Raw genomic sequence first — 18,626 nt, 5'->3', positions numbered from 1 at the left:
TTCCAAACAAGGTCTGTTGGCATATGTTAGTATGTGTTTATTTTCATGAGATTTAAGTACTGTATTTGCCTACAAGGTGATGAGTCAAGAGCAGATTGAAAGGAGCAAGATCAGCTCACTCACTCAGCATCCCTATGCAATTAGGAAATGTTTAAAGGCACAAAGGTCAATTAGGCTCCCAGCTTCCTTTGAAAGTTAATAGAAGCCTCTGACACTGAAATATCCAACCAGCATTTCTAAGGTATGAGACACCTCTGAATTAACACCATCATCTGGGTCTTTCCATCTCTCCTCAGCTGGTCTCTCTCTCTCTCTTTGTTTATATTGCAAGCTCTTTGGGGCAGTAAGCATTTCCTTTTGAGCACATGATTAACAGGTAATAAATAATACTAATAATCCTACATGTGTCTTACTGCCAAATAGTATTAGCTATCAAACCTGTCAGTTTTATGTCACGCAAAGCCAGTCCCCTGCAATCTCCTTTTGCCCTACCAGAGAGGCTGGGTAGTGGAGCCATGATGAAATCCTCGGTTGCTTCCAAAACATTGACTTTGCAGTTGCTTCAGTGAGTAGAAATGATCTTTCCAATGACACATTGCTTGCTCTTCAGTTCCTAATGATCTAGGAGGAGTTCACATCCAGTTCAGACAGTCTGAATTATCCAATTTTATTATAAGATTGTCAGATAGAATTATGTCACATCTGATATATTGATGTGTTTGCAGCAAGCTCTTCTCCCTTCAGTGTTCACAATCTTACTGTCCGGCTGGCAGTGAAGAGAGCATAAAAACATGAACATCAAAATTGCTGCAGAAAAGTAATAGTCAGGATGAGATGGCTGCAGTTCTGGGCTTTGTTAATTATAAGACCTGCTCCAGTTTGGATTTCTGGGCCTTACTGAGACAGACTTGCTAGTTAGTTCTTATTGACTCTAATAAGATGCATACTAATTTGCTGAACTTGAGACTGGGGAGTATGGAGTTACTAGGGTAACCAGACAGCAAATGTGAAAAATGGGGACGGGGTGGAGGGATAATAGAAGCCTATATAAGAAAAAAAACCCAAAATCAGGACTGTCCCTATAAAATCGGGACATCTGGTCACCTTAGGAGTTACTCACATCATCCATATCAAAGCCCTAACCTTTATAGCCAAAAAAAAAGAATCACCTATGGTGCTTTTAGTATAAAAATTCAGCATTTATCATTATGTCTAGACTTGAACATGTGCAAGTAGATACACAAATCGGAGTGCCAGGGATTACCCCAATCAGCCTAGGTTCATAATGACACCAGCTGATGACTATCTTGCTATTGTAGTTTTTCAAAGGTCACAGCATTATGCTCTGTGTTAACATGGGAAGATGTGAGGACTATCAATTGGAGATTAGAGAGGGGAATGGGGTTGACTGGAAAACAATTCTGTTTCATGAAAAAATTGCAATTTTTAAATGTTGTTTTATTCCAAAGCGGAATGAAAATAAGACTTTTCAAAATATTTTGTGAAAAAACATGAGCGAGCGAGAAAGAGGGAGATCCACCCCAGAATAGCCAATGGTTTCTGGCTTTGGATATGTTGAGAACCACACCTCCTACTGAAGTCAGTAGGAATGACAGGCACTAGGTAACTGAATCTAGGTGACTAGGGTCAAGCATCCATAATTAAAGGCCACTTCTGAAAACGTGGCCCTCAGTGACTTGCCCAAAATCAAACAGTGAGCCACTGCCCGAGCTGGGAACAGAAGCCAGGGTTCCAGAGTCCCAGCTAGAGCTGGTAGAAAAATGCTGTTTTGTTAAAAAACAAAATGCTTCATGGATATGTGTTGGTTTTGATAGGGGAGGGGAGGTCCACGGTGGAATTTTGAGAAAGAAAGAGAGACCCCAGAATAGCCAATAGCCTGGTTGTTAGGATACTGATGTCAAGCAGGGAAAACCCAGGTGACATCTCCCCTCTGAAAATGTGGATGTTATCTTCTCTTTTCCTCAGTTTACCTATCAGTAAGGAGGGTATAACAATGCTAGTTATATAAGCTGAGTTAGGCCAGTGCTTGAATGTGTTTGTAAACCCATCAGACAATCAGATTTTTGAGTGATTATTGAAAGCGAATAAATGATAGTGATAAAGAACAGATATTTATATTTATTTAACACATTAGTTAATAAGTATTGACCTGTGCTATTAGCTACAGTGCTTACCATATATGCTTTTTTAAATTAGTATTTAAATTTGGTAGCAGTTGGTTTAATATAAAAATACAGCATCTAATCACTACATCTAGACATTTGCAACTAAATAAAGAACGAGGAATGCTCTTGATCACCTCATGGTAACTGGATCAAATCCATTCTAGGTTAGTAGTGACACCAGCTGATGGCTGTTTAGGTCCTGTGTTCAGGCCCGGTTCCAACAATCAAACATGCACAATTCAAAACCCACCTGTCGGCTCAGGTTTGAGGCACATTGGCTGGGCATCGGGAAGCTTGCAGTGTTGCTGCTCGTGCCACAACTGTTGTGTGGATAACTAAATTACTTTGGTTTCCAAGGCTGTCAATCTGTCATCATTCACAGATGTCATGTTCACGTGGAAAATAACTGGCAGCGATAAGAGGTGTTTCTCTGAAGTTTGGGAACAGGAAGAAAATATGCCTTTGCCTAAGGTTACAGGGTAGGGTGACCAGATGTCCCAATTTTATAGGCACAGTCCCGATATTTGGGGCTTTGTCTTACATAGGCACCTATTATCCCCCACCCCATGTCCTGATTTTTCACACTTGCTGTCTGGTCACCCTATTACAGGGGCAAGGGGCACTGCTTAGAATGATTTGCATCATCTGTCTATAAGATGTAGTTAGTTGTTAAGGATGTGTGGAATTTCCCTGACTATAAAGGAAAGTTTGCAGAAATCCAGTTTACTAATGTTATTTTATTCTGAACATTCTAGCTGCCTCTGATGCCACTAGTATTTTGGCACCACATTCAGGTGACTCAACCGCATCATAAAAGTTAGAGATGGGAAACGACCTGTTAAGTCATACAGCACCTTTCCCAGCAGTGCTTCTTGTTCCTCGGTGAGAGGAAATTCTGCATCTGGAAAGGCCAGCTCACCGGAGCATATCGAGTGGCTGACTAGAGCCGGGAGCTATTACTCAAAATAACCCAGACCTGAAAAATTCAGAAAGTCACTGAAACAAGTGGTCCATAAAAAGAGATGGGACAGGAGCAGGGTGAAGAGAGGAGTAGGGCCAAGGATGATATTATTGTTTCTGGTAGGTCCTACAATGTGCTAGGCAGTATACAAGCCCAGAACCACACTGTCCTGATCCGAAGAAGCTTCCATCCAAAAAGAGAGGATGTGGGCACAGAGAAGAGAATTAATTAACCGGAGAAGTGAGAAAATGAGAGGGCAACAGAAAGATAACAAGGGAAGTGTGGATGAGAATGTAAGTGGAAGAAAGTGGAGTAGCAAGAAGGATCTTCCCCTCCCATGTATTCTCCCTTCTTTTTTACTGCCAAGCAGCCTTTTTCATGTAAGAGACAGAACCTTGCCTTTGTAACTCAAATAGAAGGGACACTGTAGCAGAGTGAACTTCAATGCCCCTCGGCTGTGGTGGTTCTTGCGGGTTTTTGAGCTGTCCAGGTGCTGTGCTGGCTCAATGGGTGCTGCTCTTCTATGTTTGTTTGAAGACTTTTTCAGAAAATCAGCCTGAAGATAACTGTCTTGTCATTGTTTTCCAAAAAGAGCTTTTTAATATGTAAGGCTGTTCTATCTCAGCAAAGGGCTGTGATTTGGTAGCGTGTGCGAGTGAGTTAGAATTCCTGTATCTACCTCCTTCTATCAAATATAAAAAGTGTCATAGGAATACACATCATTGTGTATAATCATCGTGTAACTTTCCCATGGGCAGTCTCTTCCCCTTGCACATTTAAACATAGATACAGTGAGATAGGCATCGCCCACAGCCCCAGAGGATTTATGCTGCATGCTCCCATCTCTGTGAGCAGCCATGTCTGCTGGCCGTGTGACGGGGATGGGGAAGGAACATGACCCTGAGGGAAGCAATTACCATAGGGGTGCTAGGAAGAACTGCAGTTGTGCTTAGTGGGGCTGCAAGAGGAGATGGGCAGTGCCCTCCTTTGGTGTATAGAGTGGGGCTTCTGGCCCTGCGAGTTGAGTTTTGTTCCAGGTTGTCTTGTCTCATCTTCTGGCACTCAAACTAATTTTTTCACAAGTTCAGCAAACTGAAGAACCACAATTTGCAAAATTTTGCTCTGTTGTTCCAGCACGAAAGTGTGCAGTTTCCTTACCATTTGATTATCCCAGTAAAAAGCATGCGGCAGTGTTACTGACAGCTGAAAGAAGAAACAGAAAGCAGGCTTTTGTTTTCCCTTCGGAGAAGGCAGCATGTTTCTCTTTTCCTTTACAGCTTACCCAGGGACTCCGAGTGTTCATTTAATTGCTGTACAACCCAAAATAAAAGTAGCTTTGATACCATAGATTACTCCGTTGGTCTTTGAATTTGAATGACCTACATACGAATCAGGCTTAGGCTAGCACAAGAAGAAAAGACAGCCAAAGACTTTAATTTGTACAGTTCAGAGTTGAGCATACTAATACATGCTATTCGATTAAATATTTTGGAAAAAAAATGTAAAATTATATGGTCTGTCCAAGTCTAATGATTTTACCTTCCTGTGTATTAATACCAGAACTGTTCAGGCCTGATCCAGTGGTCACTGAAGTTAGGAAAGGGCTCACGTAAATATGGTTTGCATTGGTCCTTAAAGAGTAGTGCCTACAATTCCAGCTACTGTGTTTAATTTGTATAATTTGCAACAGGGCTAGGTGTGTAGCTAAGAAAAAAATAGGTTGCGCAAAATCAGGAGGCGTTTTATGCCAGTTTGCCAATCTCCGATGAAGTTTTGTTCCTGGATTTTTGAATCATAATCTTTCATTACACTGTTGTCTTTTTCGGTTGTCTTTCTACTCTCCTTTCGCCACAGCACGCAGACGAGAGAGACAGCTGTATAAGCTGCAGGCTTTTCTGATTTCCATTATGTCAAATTCATTTTGGAATTAGGCATCAGAAATTGTGCAGTCAAACTCATTCTGCAGTGGGGCATCAGGATTGTGCAGTCAAGCTCGGGGCAACAGTGCTTTTTTTTGTAAGAAGCAGTCCTGTGTTATAAAAGAAAACAAGCAAGTACCTTAAACTTTCTCTGCACTCACCCACAATCACACCCATATACTTTTATATACATGACTAGTGCTCAGTTTGTTTGTGTATTGCTCATACCTGGCATAGCATTCTTGGTTCTTAACAGCTAAGTATTTAAACAAATGTAAATTGGAAATTGAAAATAGATTTCCCAATTTGCAATTAAATAATGGTGCCATGCAAAAACGTTGCCATACACAATTGTCTTAATAAGATCACATGGATCAAGAGGCGGAGCACGCATAAGTGGCAGGGGCAAAGGGCATGAGCTCTTACGCCCTCATGATATTTTTACGCCCTCATGATGTCAAACCAAAATATCCTGTTCTTTCTGACCTAGTAGGGTGAGATGTTAAATGGAAGTGGTGTATTCATCATCGCTTAGCGTCTTTAATCACGATTGGTTGCTCTCGTTCATTCACAGGTTATTGGGCTTGTTAGAGTTCACTTGCATAATAGGAAAGAATATTTCCCTCCACTGCATTAATTGAGTGGAATTCTACAGCCCATATTATGCATTATGAGGTCAGACTAGATGATCATAAAGGTCTGTTCTGACTTTAAAATCTATGAATCTGTATGAGATTTCAGCAGCTCAGAAAAAAAAATTAAGACCCAGTGCATTTAGTACTTTAAATGTCAAAAATAAAACCTTGGAATCATTCTGTACACCCACAGGCAGCTAGTGCAGAGAGCAAATCAGTGTGTATACAGAATCCATTCCACCCACCTTGATAACAAATGCATGACTGTATTCTGCACCAGCTGATCTGTGGGGGATAGATGGGCTTTTTGGTTAGCCCAATGTAAAGTAATCCATTGCAGAAGGTCAATGTATCTCTCTTAATTTGTCTAATCCTGCCTAATCTAGTCTGTCTCCTGGGTTGCTTGCCTATCATTGTAATATTTAGAGGCTACAAAAATAGACTTACGTATAGTTTAGCCCATAATATACCTGCTCTTGTTATCCTGAAGCCACCCACTTAACCTGGCATATCTAACTCTTTTCATTCTCCATAATGTAAACGCAGGAAATGCATGTCCGATGCACAACTACAAAATGGGGAATAACTGTCTAAGTGGTAGCACTGCTCTAAAGGCTGTGAGGGTTATAGTGGACCACAAACTGAACATGAGTCATCAATGTAATGCAGCTGCAAAAAAAAGCTAATATGATTCTGTAGTATTGTCAAGGCTGAATCCCAACTCTGTCACTCTGAGTGCAGAAGTGGGGCCCGCAAGGATTTTAAAAATTAATACTTGCCCCTCCAGGCTTATATTAAACTCCCACGGTTACAGCTTTTCTCTGACCTTGGCTTGGTAAATGCTGCCACCACCCAAATGCAAAAAAAAAACCCTTTGAACCCAGGAACGAGCACTTGGGAATTCTTCCCTGTGGGGTACCCTCAAACCCTTTCACCCTCCTCCCCTCGCCCCCCTCCTCCCAGGGGGAAGAGCTGAGAAAGAAAACAAAGGAAATTAGCTGTTGCCACCAGCTAATTAAACAACATGCACAAAACTCTTCGCACACCAAAAATCTGATCCTGTTCTTCAAAAATGTAAATTTTATTAAAACCAAAAAGAATGAAAATACATCTGGAACTTAGGCTTTTGCTAGATTTTCAAAGAGCAATTCCAAAAAACAAGCACACAAACTAGGTTACAAGCAAACAAAAGCATCTTGGGTTAGCACAGAGGAGTCCACAAGCCAATAAGAAATAAAAGGAATAACCGTAATCGTGTCTAGCTAAACATTCTGAGTAAGTCACATTTGCAGTTCAGATAAGGAGTTTGAGGCATGAGCTGATGATTTTTTTATCATACTTGGCTTAGCTGCTTATAGCATGGCTGCTCTTTCCCCCCAGCCCAGAGAACAACAGACAAAGGGAAAGTTTCTTTATCAATTTTAAAAAGTTCTACCTTCCCATTGGCTCTTTTGGCCGGGTGCCCACTTTTTTTTCTTTACCTGGGAGACTTTTTAACCCTTTACAGGTAAAGCAGGTAAAGAACAGCTACCAAGAGGGATTTTACAGCTAACTGGCTGGCTGAGTGTCCATCAATGGGAGCTATCCCCCCCACTTTATTTATCACAAGTATATTAACAGGAGCCATGAATGGAAGACACAGGAGTAACTGTCTCACTCTATTCAGCAATGGTGAAGCCCCAGCTGGAGTACTGTGTCCAGTTCTGGGCACCACAATTTAGGAAAGATGTGAAAAAATTGGAAGGAGTCCAGAGGAGAGCACCAAAAATGATAAAGCATTTAGAAAACCTGACCTATGAGGAAAGGCTGAAAAAACTGAACGTTTAGTCTTGAGAAAAGAAGATGGAGGCGTGACCTGATAATCTTCCAATACGTTAAGGGCTGTTATAAAGCAGATGGTGATCAATTGTTCTCCATGTTCCTTGCTGCAGAGTATACCTTCAGTGAAGATTTACATTGGATATTAGAAAAAACTTTCTCATTGTAAGGGTAGTGAAGATCTGGAATAAGCTTCCAAGGCAGGTCATGAAATCCCCATAATTGGAAACGTTTAAAAACAAGTTGAGGTGTCTAGGGATGGTCTAGGTTTACTTGGTCCTGCCACAGCACAGGGGGCTGGATTTGATGATCTTCCTTCCCTATATTCTATGAAAGCTTCTGCATATAGGTAGGTTTGCATCTGTGGGTTCACTCTGTTGTACTCTGATAGGAGGCTCGACAGACAAGTATTCAATCTTACCCAGTTGTGGGCATCCTATCCTGAGTTTTAAAAATGTCCTCTGAAGCTTGACATAATCATAGAATCATAGAATATCAGGGTTGGAAGGGACCTCAGGAGGTCATCTAGTTCAACCTCCTGCTCAAAGCAGGACCAATTCCCAACTAAATCATCCCAGCCAGGGCTTTGTCAAGCCTGATTTTAAAAACCTCTAAGGAAGGAGATTCCACCACCTCCCTAGGTAACACATTCCAGTGCTTCACCACTCTCTGAGTGAAAAAGCTTTTCCTAATATCCAACCTAAACCTCCCCCACTGCAACTTGAGACCATTACTCTTTGTTCTGTCATCTGCTACCACTGAGAACAGTCTAGATCCATCCTCTTTGGAACCCCCTTTCAGGTAGTTGAAAGCAGCTATCAAATCCCCCTTCATTCTTCTCTTCTGCAGACTAAACAATCCCAGTTCCCTCAGCCTCTCCTCATAAGTCATGTGCTCCAGCCCCCTAATCATTTTTGTTGCCCTCCGCTGGACTCTTTTCAATTTTTCCACATCCTTCTTGTAGGAGTGAAAACTGGACACAGTACTCCAGATGAGGCCTCACCAATGTGGAATAGAGGGGAATGATCACATCCCTCGATCTGCTGGCAATGCCCCTACTTCTACAGCCCAAAATGCCATTAGCCTTCTTGGCAACAAGGGCACACTGTTGACTCATATCCAGATTCTCGTCTGGATTCTAGGTCCTTTTCTGCAGAACTGCTTCCTAGCCATTCGGTCCCTAGTCTGTAAAAGTGAATGGGATTCTTCTGTCCTAAGTGCAGGATTCTGCACTTGTCTTTGTTGAACCTCATCAGGTTTCTTTTGGCCCAATTGTCTAATTTGTCTAGGTCCCTCTGTATCCTATCCCTACCCTCCAGCGTATCTACCACTCCTCCAAGTTTAGTGTCGTCTGCAAACTTGCTGAGAGTGCAGTCCATGCCATCTCAGTGACACTCCCTAGACTCTTCAGGGTGATATTATATATAATGATTGGAACTGAGTGGGATGTATAATTATTTTACAGGCTCACATCAAAATGCCAAAATCAAGTCTGCCAAGTCTGTCCTGGATATGCCAAGGACTGTATGGTGAAAAAAGAACAGTGACACTGAGCAGAAGTCTGAGTCCAAGGGAGTCTGTCTTCTTTTTCACAGTCAGCACAAAGTTGCTTTTCAACAGCTGTTCACCCTTCTCCCATATTGTCCGTGAGCTGGCACTTACTCGGCTCATCTTCCTATGTCTGCTTGCCCCAAGAACACCCAAGACATTTTAGAGTCATAGACTTTAAGGTCAGAAGGGACCATTATGATTGTCTAGTCTGACCTCCTGCACAATGCAGGCCACAGAATCTCACTCCATAATAAACCCCTAACCTATGTCTGAGCTATTGAAGTCCTCAAATCATGGTTTAAAGACTTCAAGGTGCAGAGAATCCTCCAGCAAGTGACCTGTGTCCCACGCTGCAGAGGAAGGTGAAAAACTCCCAGGGCCTCTGCCAATCTGCCCTGGAGGAAAATCCTTCCCGACCCCAAATATGGCGATCAGTTAAACCCTGAGCATGTGGGCAAGACTCACCAGCCAGATACCCAGGAAAGAATTCTCTGTAGTAGCTCAGATCCCACCCCATCACAGGCCATTGGGCATATTTACCACTAATAGTCAAAGATCAATTAATTGCCAAAATTAGGCTATTCCCATCATACCACCCCCTCCATAAATTTATCAAGCTTAGTCTTGAAGCCAGATATGTCTTTTGCCTCCACTGCTCTCATTGGAAGGCTGTTTCAGAACTTCACTCCTCTGATGGTTAGAAACCTTCATCTCATTTCAAGTCTAAACTTCCTGATGGCCAGTTTATATCCATTTGTTCTTGTGTCCACATTGGTACTGAGCTTAAATAATTCCTCTCCCTCCCAGGTATTTATCCCTCTGATATATTTATAGAGAGCAATCATCTCTCCCCTCAGCCTTCTTTTGCTTACGCTAAACAAGCCAAGCTCTTTGAGTCTCTTTTCATAAGACAGGTTTTCCATTCCTCGGATCATCTTTGTAGCCCTTCTCTGTACCTGTTCCAGTTTGAATTCATCCTTCTTAAACATGAGAGACCAGAATGGTACACAGTACTCCAGATGAGGTCTTACCAGTGCCTTGTATAACGGTACTAACACCTCGCCTGATGCATCCCAAGACCGCATTAGCTTTTTTCACAGCCATATCACATTGGCGGCTCATAGTCATCCTGTGATCAATCAATACTCCGAGGTCCTTCTCCTCCTCTGTTACTTCCAACTGATGAGTCCTCAGCTTATAACAAAAATTCTTGTTATTAATCCCTAAATGCATGACCTTGCATTTTCACTATTAAATTTCATCCTGTTACTGTTACTCCTGTTTACAAGGTCATCCAGGTCTTCCTGTATGATATCCCGGTTCTTCTCTGTATTGGCAATACCTCCAGCTTTGTGTCATCCACAAACGTTATTAGCACACTCCCACTTTTTGTGCCATTTGTCTGACTTCCTCATGATAACTGCTGACAAAGCGTGTATCACCAACTAGCTCTCTACATGAAACAGGTTTTGAAATGTCCACAAACCTTTAGAGCTGGATTCTCTGATCGGCTAAGTTCATGTTACACTGCCTATGCAACCCAAAGTGAAGTTAAATGAATGGAGAAACCCCCGTGGAAAATCTCCAGTCTGTAAAGCTGGCAGAGGTGGCTAGGCTGCCTCCTGTGCCTATGCTACCACCTCCCTCCTGCACCTGAACTGCCCAGCGCAAGATGGGGAGGAGGCATGCTGGGAACAGGAAGCAGGCATTCAGGGCTGGTGTATGTTAGAGCAAGGCTCCACTACAGCAGATGCTTTGCTGATAGAATGTCTCCCATCAGCGGAGCAAATTGAAGCTGTCCCCTGCAGGTTAGGGTTATATCAGGGTTGCAAGAGCAAGATCAATGTGTCCCAGCTGGGTTCCTGTCAGGACTCCCTCTCCACGGTGCTCAGGCACAACAGAGGATTGAACTTTCAAACCCTATAAAGTCAAGTTAAAATCGGTCAAGATTTTAAACAAAAAGGTTTAGAACAATGTGAATTTAAGAGAGCAGAAAACAAGATAGGCAGCTATCTCCGGTGAATATAATGCAGATCAGTGTGTTAAAACACAATATACAGTAGTCTGATCCAGTGGCAAAGGATCTTGGTCAATCATAAGTAGCTTCATATGAGTCTATTATAATTTGTCTTTGTTCTTGAACATTGGTGACATGAGTTCCATCCCCCCACCCCCTGTGCCCTTTCCCAAGTATTAAAGCAGGTTCTCCATGGCTTTCCATCCATTATGAAGCAAGTTCAGATGGTTGTTTTTTGTTTTCATTTCTCCTGCAGGTGAATGGCATTGATCTTCGCGGTGCTACCCATGAGCAGGCTGCAGCTGCACTGAAAGGAGCAGGGCAGATAGTAACAATCGTAGCACAATACCAGCCGGAAGGTAAGTCTATGAACTAATTTACTGTCCAGTTAAGAAGTGCTGTTGGGGTTCATCTGATGCTCTTTGGCTGGAAGAAGAATGTCATTTACCTTGCAAGACTTCAAGAATAGGAAAAGCAATAAAATTGGGAAAAAGTGGAGATAAGAATCATGCAGAATAAAACGGTGGTGGTTTGGCACCCTGTGTGTGATGACTTATGTGGTCTTATTCCACTGCCTGGTGGATGAAGAGGTGTCCTCCTCACACTAACTGTCATCAGATGTGGCATTCATGGGACCTCTTGCTGATAATCTCAAGGATATCAAGGGCTGAATAGACATAGAGAGTGAAGTGCCTTTTCACCCTTAGAAAGTGGTCCCTCCATGTGAGAACTGAGACACACTGGTGGGCCAGTTGTACTTCCGTGCTGTACCTTTTCAGTGGCTAAACTGAGGACTTCAGTCACCAGGCTTTGTCAAGCTGCCACTTTTCATAAATAATAAATTCTCACTCACTCCCTTTCTCATGTTCTGACTCAGACTCTCCCCCCCAACCCCCAGTTAAAATTAAAACAGAAAACGTGCAATTAAGACAGATACTACGGAAAGAGATGAGGTAAGGAGAAAAAGAGAGGAGAATTAGAAGCAAACAAAATTTCAAATATACTTCATTACATACATGAAATAATTGTTTTAGTGTGTGATACACGCACATATAGATAAATTTCAGATCAAGGAAGAAGGGGTAAAAATAATTGTATTACAGAAAGTTCTTGACAGAGATTTTGAATGAAACCTTAGTCCAATGTATTCTTGGTTCCCATTAGTTGCTGCAGTCTTGTTTATCTTTTACAGTTTAATAGGAACATAAATATCAATTTAGACTGTTATTACAGAAAGTCACAAGTAAAATTGCAGCTCTTGATTTTTTGGATGGTAAACAATAGTGCATAATGTGCCAGCTTTCTGAGCAGCCGGCTGATGATTGGCAATTAAAATGGAGGAAAGAGTTAATGCTTCAATAAGTTACTATTCTATAGTAACTATAAGTAAAGAAATATACTTTACTATATATATATACTATATCTATACTATAAGTAAAGAAAAGAGCATAAAATACATAGCTGTTGCGATATTATAAACTGACTCTCTAACCTACAGTTGCAGTGCAAAGGAAAAGAGGAGGTAATAGTGGTGAATGGGTTCAGAGTTTATCTGAACCTTATATGAACTCCGAAGCATTTTTGAGTATGTAGAGTTGCCTGGAAATCTTATGTAAGTGGGTTCTGTTGTAAGATTTCTAGAGCTTGCCATCAGGCTGAATAGCTTTTCTCTTGTTGTTAAGGCATTTTCACGTCTCAGCTTGCCTGGAACTAGGAAATGCAGAGGCTAGCAAAAATAAAACATGTTTTGGTGGATAAACAGGAGAGCATTCCCTTTCCTCAACCCTTTTTCTTTCTTGGTCTTTCTTTTACACCCACGCCTTTTTTTATTTCCCTTACCTCTCTGAGACAGAAATAGACAAATTGGTATGGGACAAAGTTATGAAAGACGAAAGATAAAAGCGGAGTGGGGAGGGAAGAAGACGAAAAGTGAGGACAGAATTGGAACTAAAAATACAAGAAATAAAAAGGTGAGGTGGGCCATCTAGAACTGGATGACATTTTTGGATCAATGGTTTATTTGCTAAAAAATGCAGTTACGGTCAACCCAAAGCTATCGCAAATTTGACCTGAGAAACCATCCAGTCTTCCAGATCAGATACTGCCCTTGGGAATGCAGTCTTGTTTCAGTCTTGGACTCGGCTCTGAAGACTCCCCCTCCAGCTGCAGGTACTGCTTAGTAGTCACCTGAAGTGGAGCACTCATAGGAGCACTACTTGAAGAAGGAGAGGTTACTCACCTTGTGCAGTAACTGGAGTTCTCTGAGGTGTCTCTCCCTATGGGTGCTCCACTATCCCCTCTCCTTCCCCTCTGCTTCCGGTTTCCCCTGTGGGACTTTGCAGAGGAGAAGGAACTGAGGACAGGTCACCTGCCTGACCCTATATAGCCTTGGTGTGGAGCATGAGGTTGTGTAGGGCACCTGCGTGGGCCAAATGTGCACTGCTACTGAAAATCTCTAGTCGAAAATGCATGGGGTGCATGTGCACCTGAAGTGGAGAACCTGCAGGGAGAGACATCTCAAAGAACTGCAGGTACTGTACAAGGTAGTAACATCTCCTTCATGTCCACTGACGGTAGGATAAGAAGTAATAGGCTTAATCCACAGCAAGAGAAGTTTAAGTTAGATGTTAGGTAAAACTTTCCAACTATAAGGGTAGTTGAGCTCTGGGCTAGGCTTCCAAGGGAGGTTGGGGAATCACCATCATTGGAGGGTTTTAAGAACAGGTTGAAGAAACACCTTTCAGGGATGGTCTAGGTTTACTTGATCCGCCAGTGTAGGGGCTGGACTTGATGTCTTCCTGAGGTCCCTTCCAGCCTTACATTTCTGTGATTCTATGATCCGTAATGATTATTGCAGCTCCAGTTCAGCTGGATATTTCAACACCTGCCTAGCATTAAGCACAAGAGCAGTCCCATTGACTTCAATGACACTACTCGTGTACTCAACTGCTAGTTGAAGGTAAAGAAACAAATACAAGCGATTAAAAACTTGTCGATCAAAAAGACGAGGGGGCCCACTTACTCCTATTTTAGCCATGCTTTCACACTGATAACCATACTCATGGAAACATTTTTGCTTGCCCTAACCTTTTTCCTGAATAGCAATCTTTTCAAACTCCTTTTAAAGCCAGTTAGTGCCTTTGTAAAAATGCACAGCCAGCAAGGAGCCATTCACCCTCTTCTGCAGCATGGACTTGCTTGGTATGTCCTGAGTAGCTATTGTAAGATGAGGCACATCTTAAAAGGGCATGGCCATGTGCGTGTTCAGTGGCTCTCTAAGAAGTCAGCATTCACCCACAGTTGTCCTACTGGGAGTAAAGGAAATATCTTCAGCATTTCAAATTCCATTGGATAGTATGTATTCCCATTTTAGTGGTGATGGTCGTGCTGAAGTACAGTAAGGAAGGAGTTACGGTAAAATTCTGTGGTCAGTGTAACTGATCCAGTTTGAAAGGAAGGGGAACTGTGCTTTAAATATAGACAACTCATCTTGAATGGAGGAGATGTGGGGGAGGAAAATATTGGCCTCTAGGTTGGGAACGCTAAGGGTATGTCCACACAGCAACTAGACACCCGCAGCTGGCCCATGCCAGCTGACTCAGGCTTGCAGGGCTCAGGCTGTGGGGTTGTTTCATTGCTCTGTAGACTTATGAGCGTGGGCTGGAGCCTGAGCTCTGGGGCCCTCTCACCTTGCAGGATCCAAGAGCCCAAGCCTGTAAATCTACACAGCAGTGAAACAGCCCGAGCGTCGCGTGCCTGAGTCAGCTGGCACAGGCCAGCCGCGCGTGTCGAGGAGTTGTGCAGACATCCCCTATGAGATAAATTCCACATTCTACTCTCAGCTGCACCCATTCATCCCCAGTACAGGGCTGTAAACAAAATTTAGTCCTCAGATTTTTGCAAAATATTCAGTGTCAGTAGTCTGGAAACTGTGCTGTGCTGCATTGCAGTATCTCTGCAGCTGTTCCCTCACAGCAATCCCTGGGAAAACCATTAAGCCAGTCAGCTGCTCTGTGTGCTATAAATCTTTCAAGCAAATCAATTAACACCTTACTGTAACAGCATGTATGAAGGGAAGACATTCATTAATTACAACTTGATTAGACCAATTGACGCCAAAGGGGCCAAAAAGTTGTTAGAATGAGTACGTTTGCACTCTAGCCCTGTTTGCATTGTTAGCTGCTTGCTGGCACAAATACAGCACTATACGTTTTTGAGGAAAGCTGAGTATGTTGGGTAGTAATTGACTATCAGAGTTTTGGTGAGAACGGGAATCTCAGAGACAGCTATCCTCTCTGATACACTTGTATCTTTATTTGCTGATGTTAGCAATGGTCGTTATTAGAGCTATAATTGTAGTTAAAAGCATCTTAAAATAGTGAAGCAGATAATTCCTGTTTGTGGCTCCTTTTTCTCTGAAGTTTGGAGTTCAAGTTACGTATTATTACAGACACCACTTTTTTGCCTGTTCACATGTGACCCACGTCAGCGTTTACAGGAGTCCCTTCTCTGTCTTACATCTGTGTCTGAATTGTAGGTGGGGAGGGAGAAAATACTGGGCTACACTTTCTAAGCACCACTGTTGTACTTTCCTTACGGAATGACTTCTGGGTTACTTCTTATCCCCCACTATTACCACCTACTTGCTACCTCAAAAATGTAAACGCATGTCTTGATGAGTCTAATGTTTTGGTATAATGTTAATGCATATGCATGATTCACACGTCTAGCCCTTCTGGATGCTACAGAAATAAGGTAGATATAAAATACGCTGCAAATGTAAATGGCTTGATCTATACATCTGTGGCAAGCTGTGTTGATGTACATTTTAAATATACATACAGACGTACTCAGGGCCTTTTCTATAGTTGATATAAATTGGTGTAGCTCCATTGACTTTGATGGAGTTACACTAATTTATGCCGCTGAGGATCTGGGCCCTCAGCATCTTGGTGCCTCTGTGTGTGCATGTCTGCTCAGAGAATCCAGAGTACAAAGACTGTGTGTCACGCATACACTTTTAAAGTGTATTTTATATGTGTGTGTGGGAAAAGAGTATATATGAACACATTTATATGGGGAAGGGGGCATAAACACTCCCTCTTCATCCTCGGTGTTCATCTGGCTGGCTGGAGAATGCCAGCATTGTAAAGTCAGTAACAGTAAAACCGTTTAGGATCATTTTTAACTGATTGCCTGGCTCCTGGAGCTGAGTGGGAGATTTCATTGGCTGAAAAATCCAATGTATTTTTGATTAGGAGAATAATTTCGAAAGAAGAGATGATACAGATGAGACAAACAGGTTCCATGCATCGTAATGGGACATTGGTGCATATATTGAGTGACCAAGAGGTTCTGAATTAAAGTTGAATTCCTATTCTATTGATGCTTTCCCGCAGAAATGCTCTTGAATCTGTAGTGTAATAAAAAAAATCAGAAACATGCACTTCAGATCTTCCCTGCAAGTCTAGGACACATTGCTGTAGTAAGAAACAGACTTATTCATGGGGTAATTTAATGGGCTATTCACCCAAAAATAGCTACAGATATTTTACAAAATGCAAAGAAAGCAACTACAGTGAGAGCTGAGGACCGTGATATTAAAGGATTTGATGAGGGGGACTCCAGAAAACAGTAGTTATTCTCCAGGGCTGGGGAATTCTGATGCTGAGGAAATTCCAAGGCAAGTTAAGTATTAAGGAGCGTGACAGGTGCCAAGCTAAGCTTATTACCTAGCAAAGGAGACATTGTGCATTGTCAAAGCCCAATGCTGGTTTGAATGTGCTGCTCCCAGTGAAGTCAGTACAAGTGCTGCACTCAGCTTTTCAAAACTTGTAAGCTATTTAAGATGTTAGTGCAGTGGTGGGCAATCTGTGGCCTGCGGTCTGCACGCAGCCCATCAGTGTACTCCACTGGCAGGCCACAAGACAGTTCGTTTACATTGACCATCCAGGAATCTGCGGGTGGCTGTGCCTGTGAACGGTGTGAAGATCCACACCCCTAAGGTCAGGGCAGCATGGGCTATCGGTCAGGGGTCCATAAAGGAGCCCTTCAGTGCAGGGCAGCATGGTCTAGCGGCCGGAGTCTATAGCGCCACCCTTCGGTGCAGGGCAGCGCAGCCTAGCGACCAGAGTCTATAGCGCCACCCTTCGGTACAGGGCAGCGCGGCCTAATGGCCGTAGTCCATAAAGCAGCCCTTTGGTGCAGGGCAGTGTGGTCTAGTGGCCATGGTCTATCGCATTGGGGTGCCCCTTATGGGGTGTGGCTGCCCTGGTAGGGTGCTCGGGCCCACCCAACTCCACCAGGCCCCAACCCAGGGCCCTAACAGTGGCGGAGTGGCTTGCCACTGACGCAGTGGGGGGGGTGTCCTACCGAAACACGCTGAGCTTCCCCAGGCGGGAGGTACCACTCTGTCACCCTCCCTGGGTCACTTCCTACCAGAGTCTGTGTTGGGGTTTCCCATGAGGCGCCGGGTCCTCTGTGTTCAGGAGGGCCCGTCATCTCCAGGATTTCCTCCAGTCACTGGGGTGCAGGCGGGCCGTGGACAGCTTCTATTCCCGGCGCAGCCAGAGGCTGTGGCTGGCCCTCTGCAGGAGCTTCCCAGGCAAGTCCTTCCCCAGCGGCCTCCAGTCCAGAATGAGCTGGTCTCCCTCCCTTTATACTACTAGAGCACATGGAGCATGCCCAGTCTTGCCAGGGAGGCGGGACTTCCGCTGTCAATACCTGAGGCTTAACCCTGTCTGGGCTAGTGTGGGGTAAGCAGTCCCCATCACAACGGTCAGTGTAAACAAACTGTCTCTTGGCCCGCCAGCGGATTACCCTGATGGGCTGTAAGTTGCCCACCACTGTGTTAGCATGATAGTATTTGACACTTATATAGCAACTTCCATCTGAGGATATTATAGAGCTTTACAAACATTAACCAAGACTCAACCAACACCAATGGGATGTACCTAGCAGTAGTAAACTGTATAGCCACTTTCCCCAGGTCAATAGGTGAGTCAGTAGAAAATCTAGGAATAGAGTCCCTGGCACCTTTCCCTTTGTTTTAGTTACTGCACTCTTCTTCCTCCCATGAATAATTCTCAACAGACGTGAGTAAAATAATTTTGATGCAGCGTGGGGGGGATGAGGGGAGAGCACCCAGCCCTCAAAATAAAATGAATTATAATGGGGGATAAAAAATAAAAATGGCTGAGATTTTCAAGGCAGGATAGGGAATGTTCTCATAGACTCTTGGTCTATTTTGGCCTTAAAGTCTATCAATGATTGTCTCATTTGACATTCTGCACATTGCAAGACACAGAACCTCTCGTACCCACTTGTGTAATAGGCCCATAACCTCAGTCTGAGTTACTGAAGTTCTTAAATCTTGAGCTAAAGACTTCATTACAGAGAATCCACCATTTATTCTAGTTCAAATCAGCAAGTGACCTGTGCTCCATGCTGATGAGGAAGGCAAAAAGCCTCTAGGGTCTCTGCCATTATGACCTGGAGAAAATTCCTTCTTGACCCCAAATATGGTGGCCAATTAGACTC

At 43.2% G+C, this 18,626-nt stretch overlaps 1 protein-coding gene across 11 annotated transcripts in view; it reads left to right on the top strand.

The window, feature by feature from the left end:
* The window catches only part of DLG2 (discs large MAGUK scaffold protein 2), a 1,428,123-nt gene that overhangs the window by 1,135,289 nt on the left and 274,208 nt on the right, over positions 1–18,626 (top strand). For all 11 annotated transcript variants that reach the window (XM_039519930.1, XM_039519931.1, XM_039519937.1 and 8 more), the window contains one exon: positions 11,344–11,446. In XM_039519930.1, the coding sequence (XP_039375864.1) occupies positions 11,344–11,446 (103 nt within the window). The remainder of the gene's footprint in view (positions 1–11,343; positions 11,447–18,626) is intronic.

This window comes from Mauremys reevesii, linkage group 1, assembly GCF_016161935.1.
Source record: "Mauremys reevesii isolate NIE-2019 linkage group 1, ASM1616193v1, whole genome shotgun sequence".
NCBI lineage: Eukaryota > Metazoa > Chordata > Testudines > Geoemydidae > Mauremys > Mauremys reevesii.
Note: the sequence above shows the minus strand (reverse complement) of the source record. Positions and strands in the feature narration are given on the sequence as shown.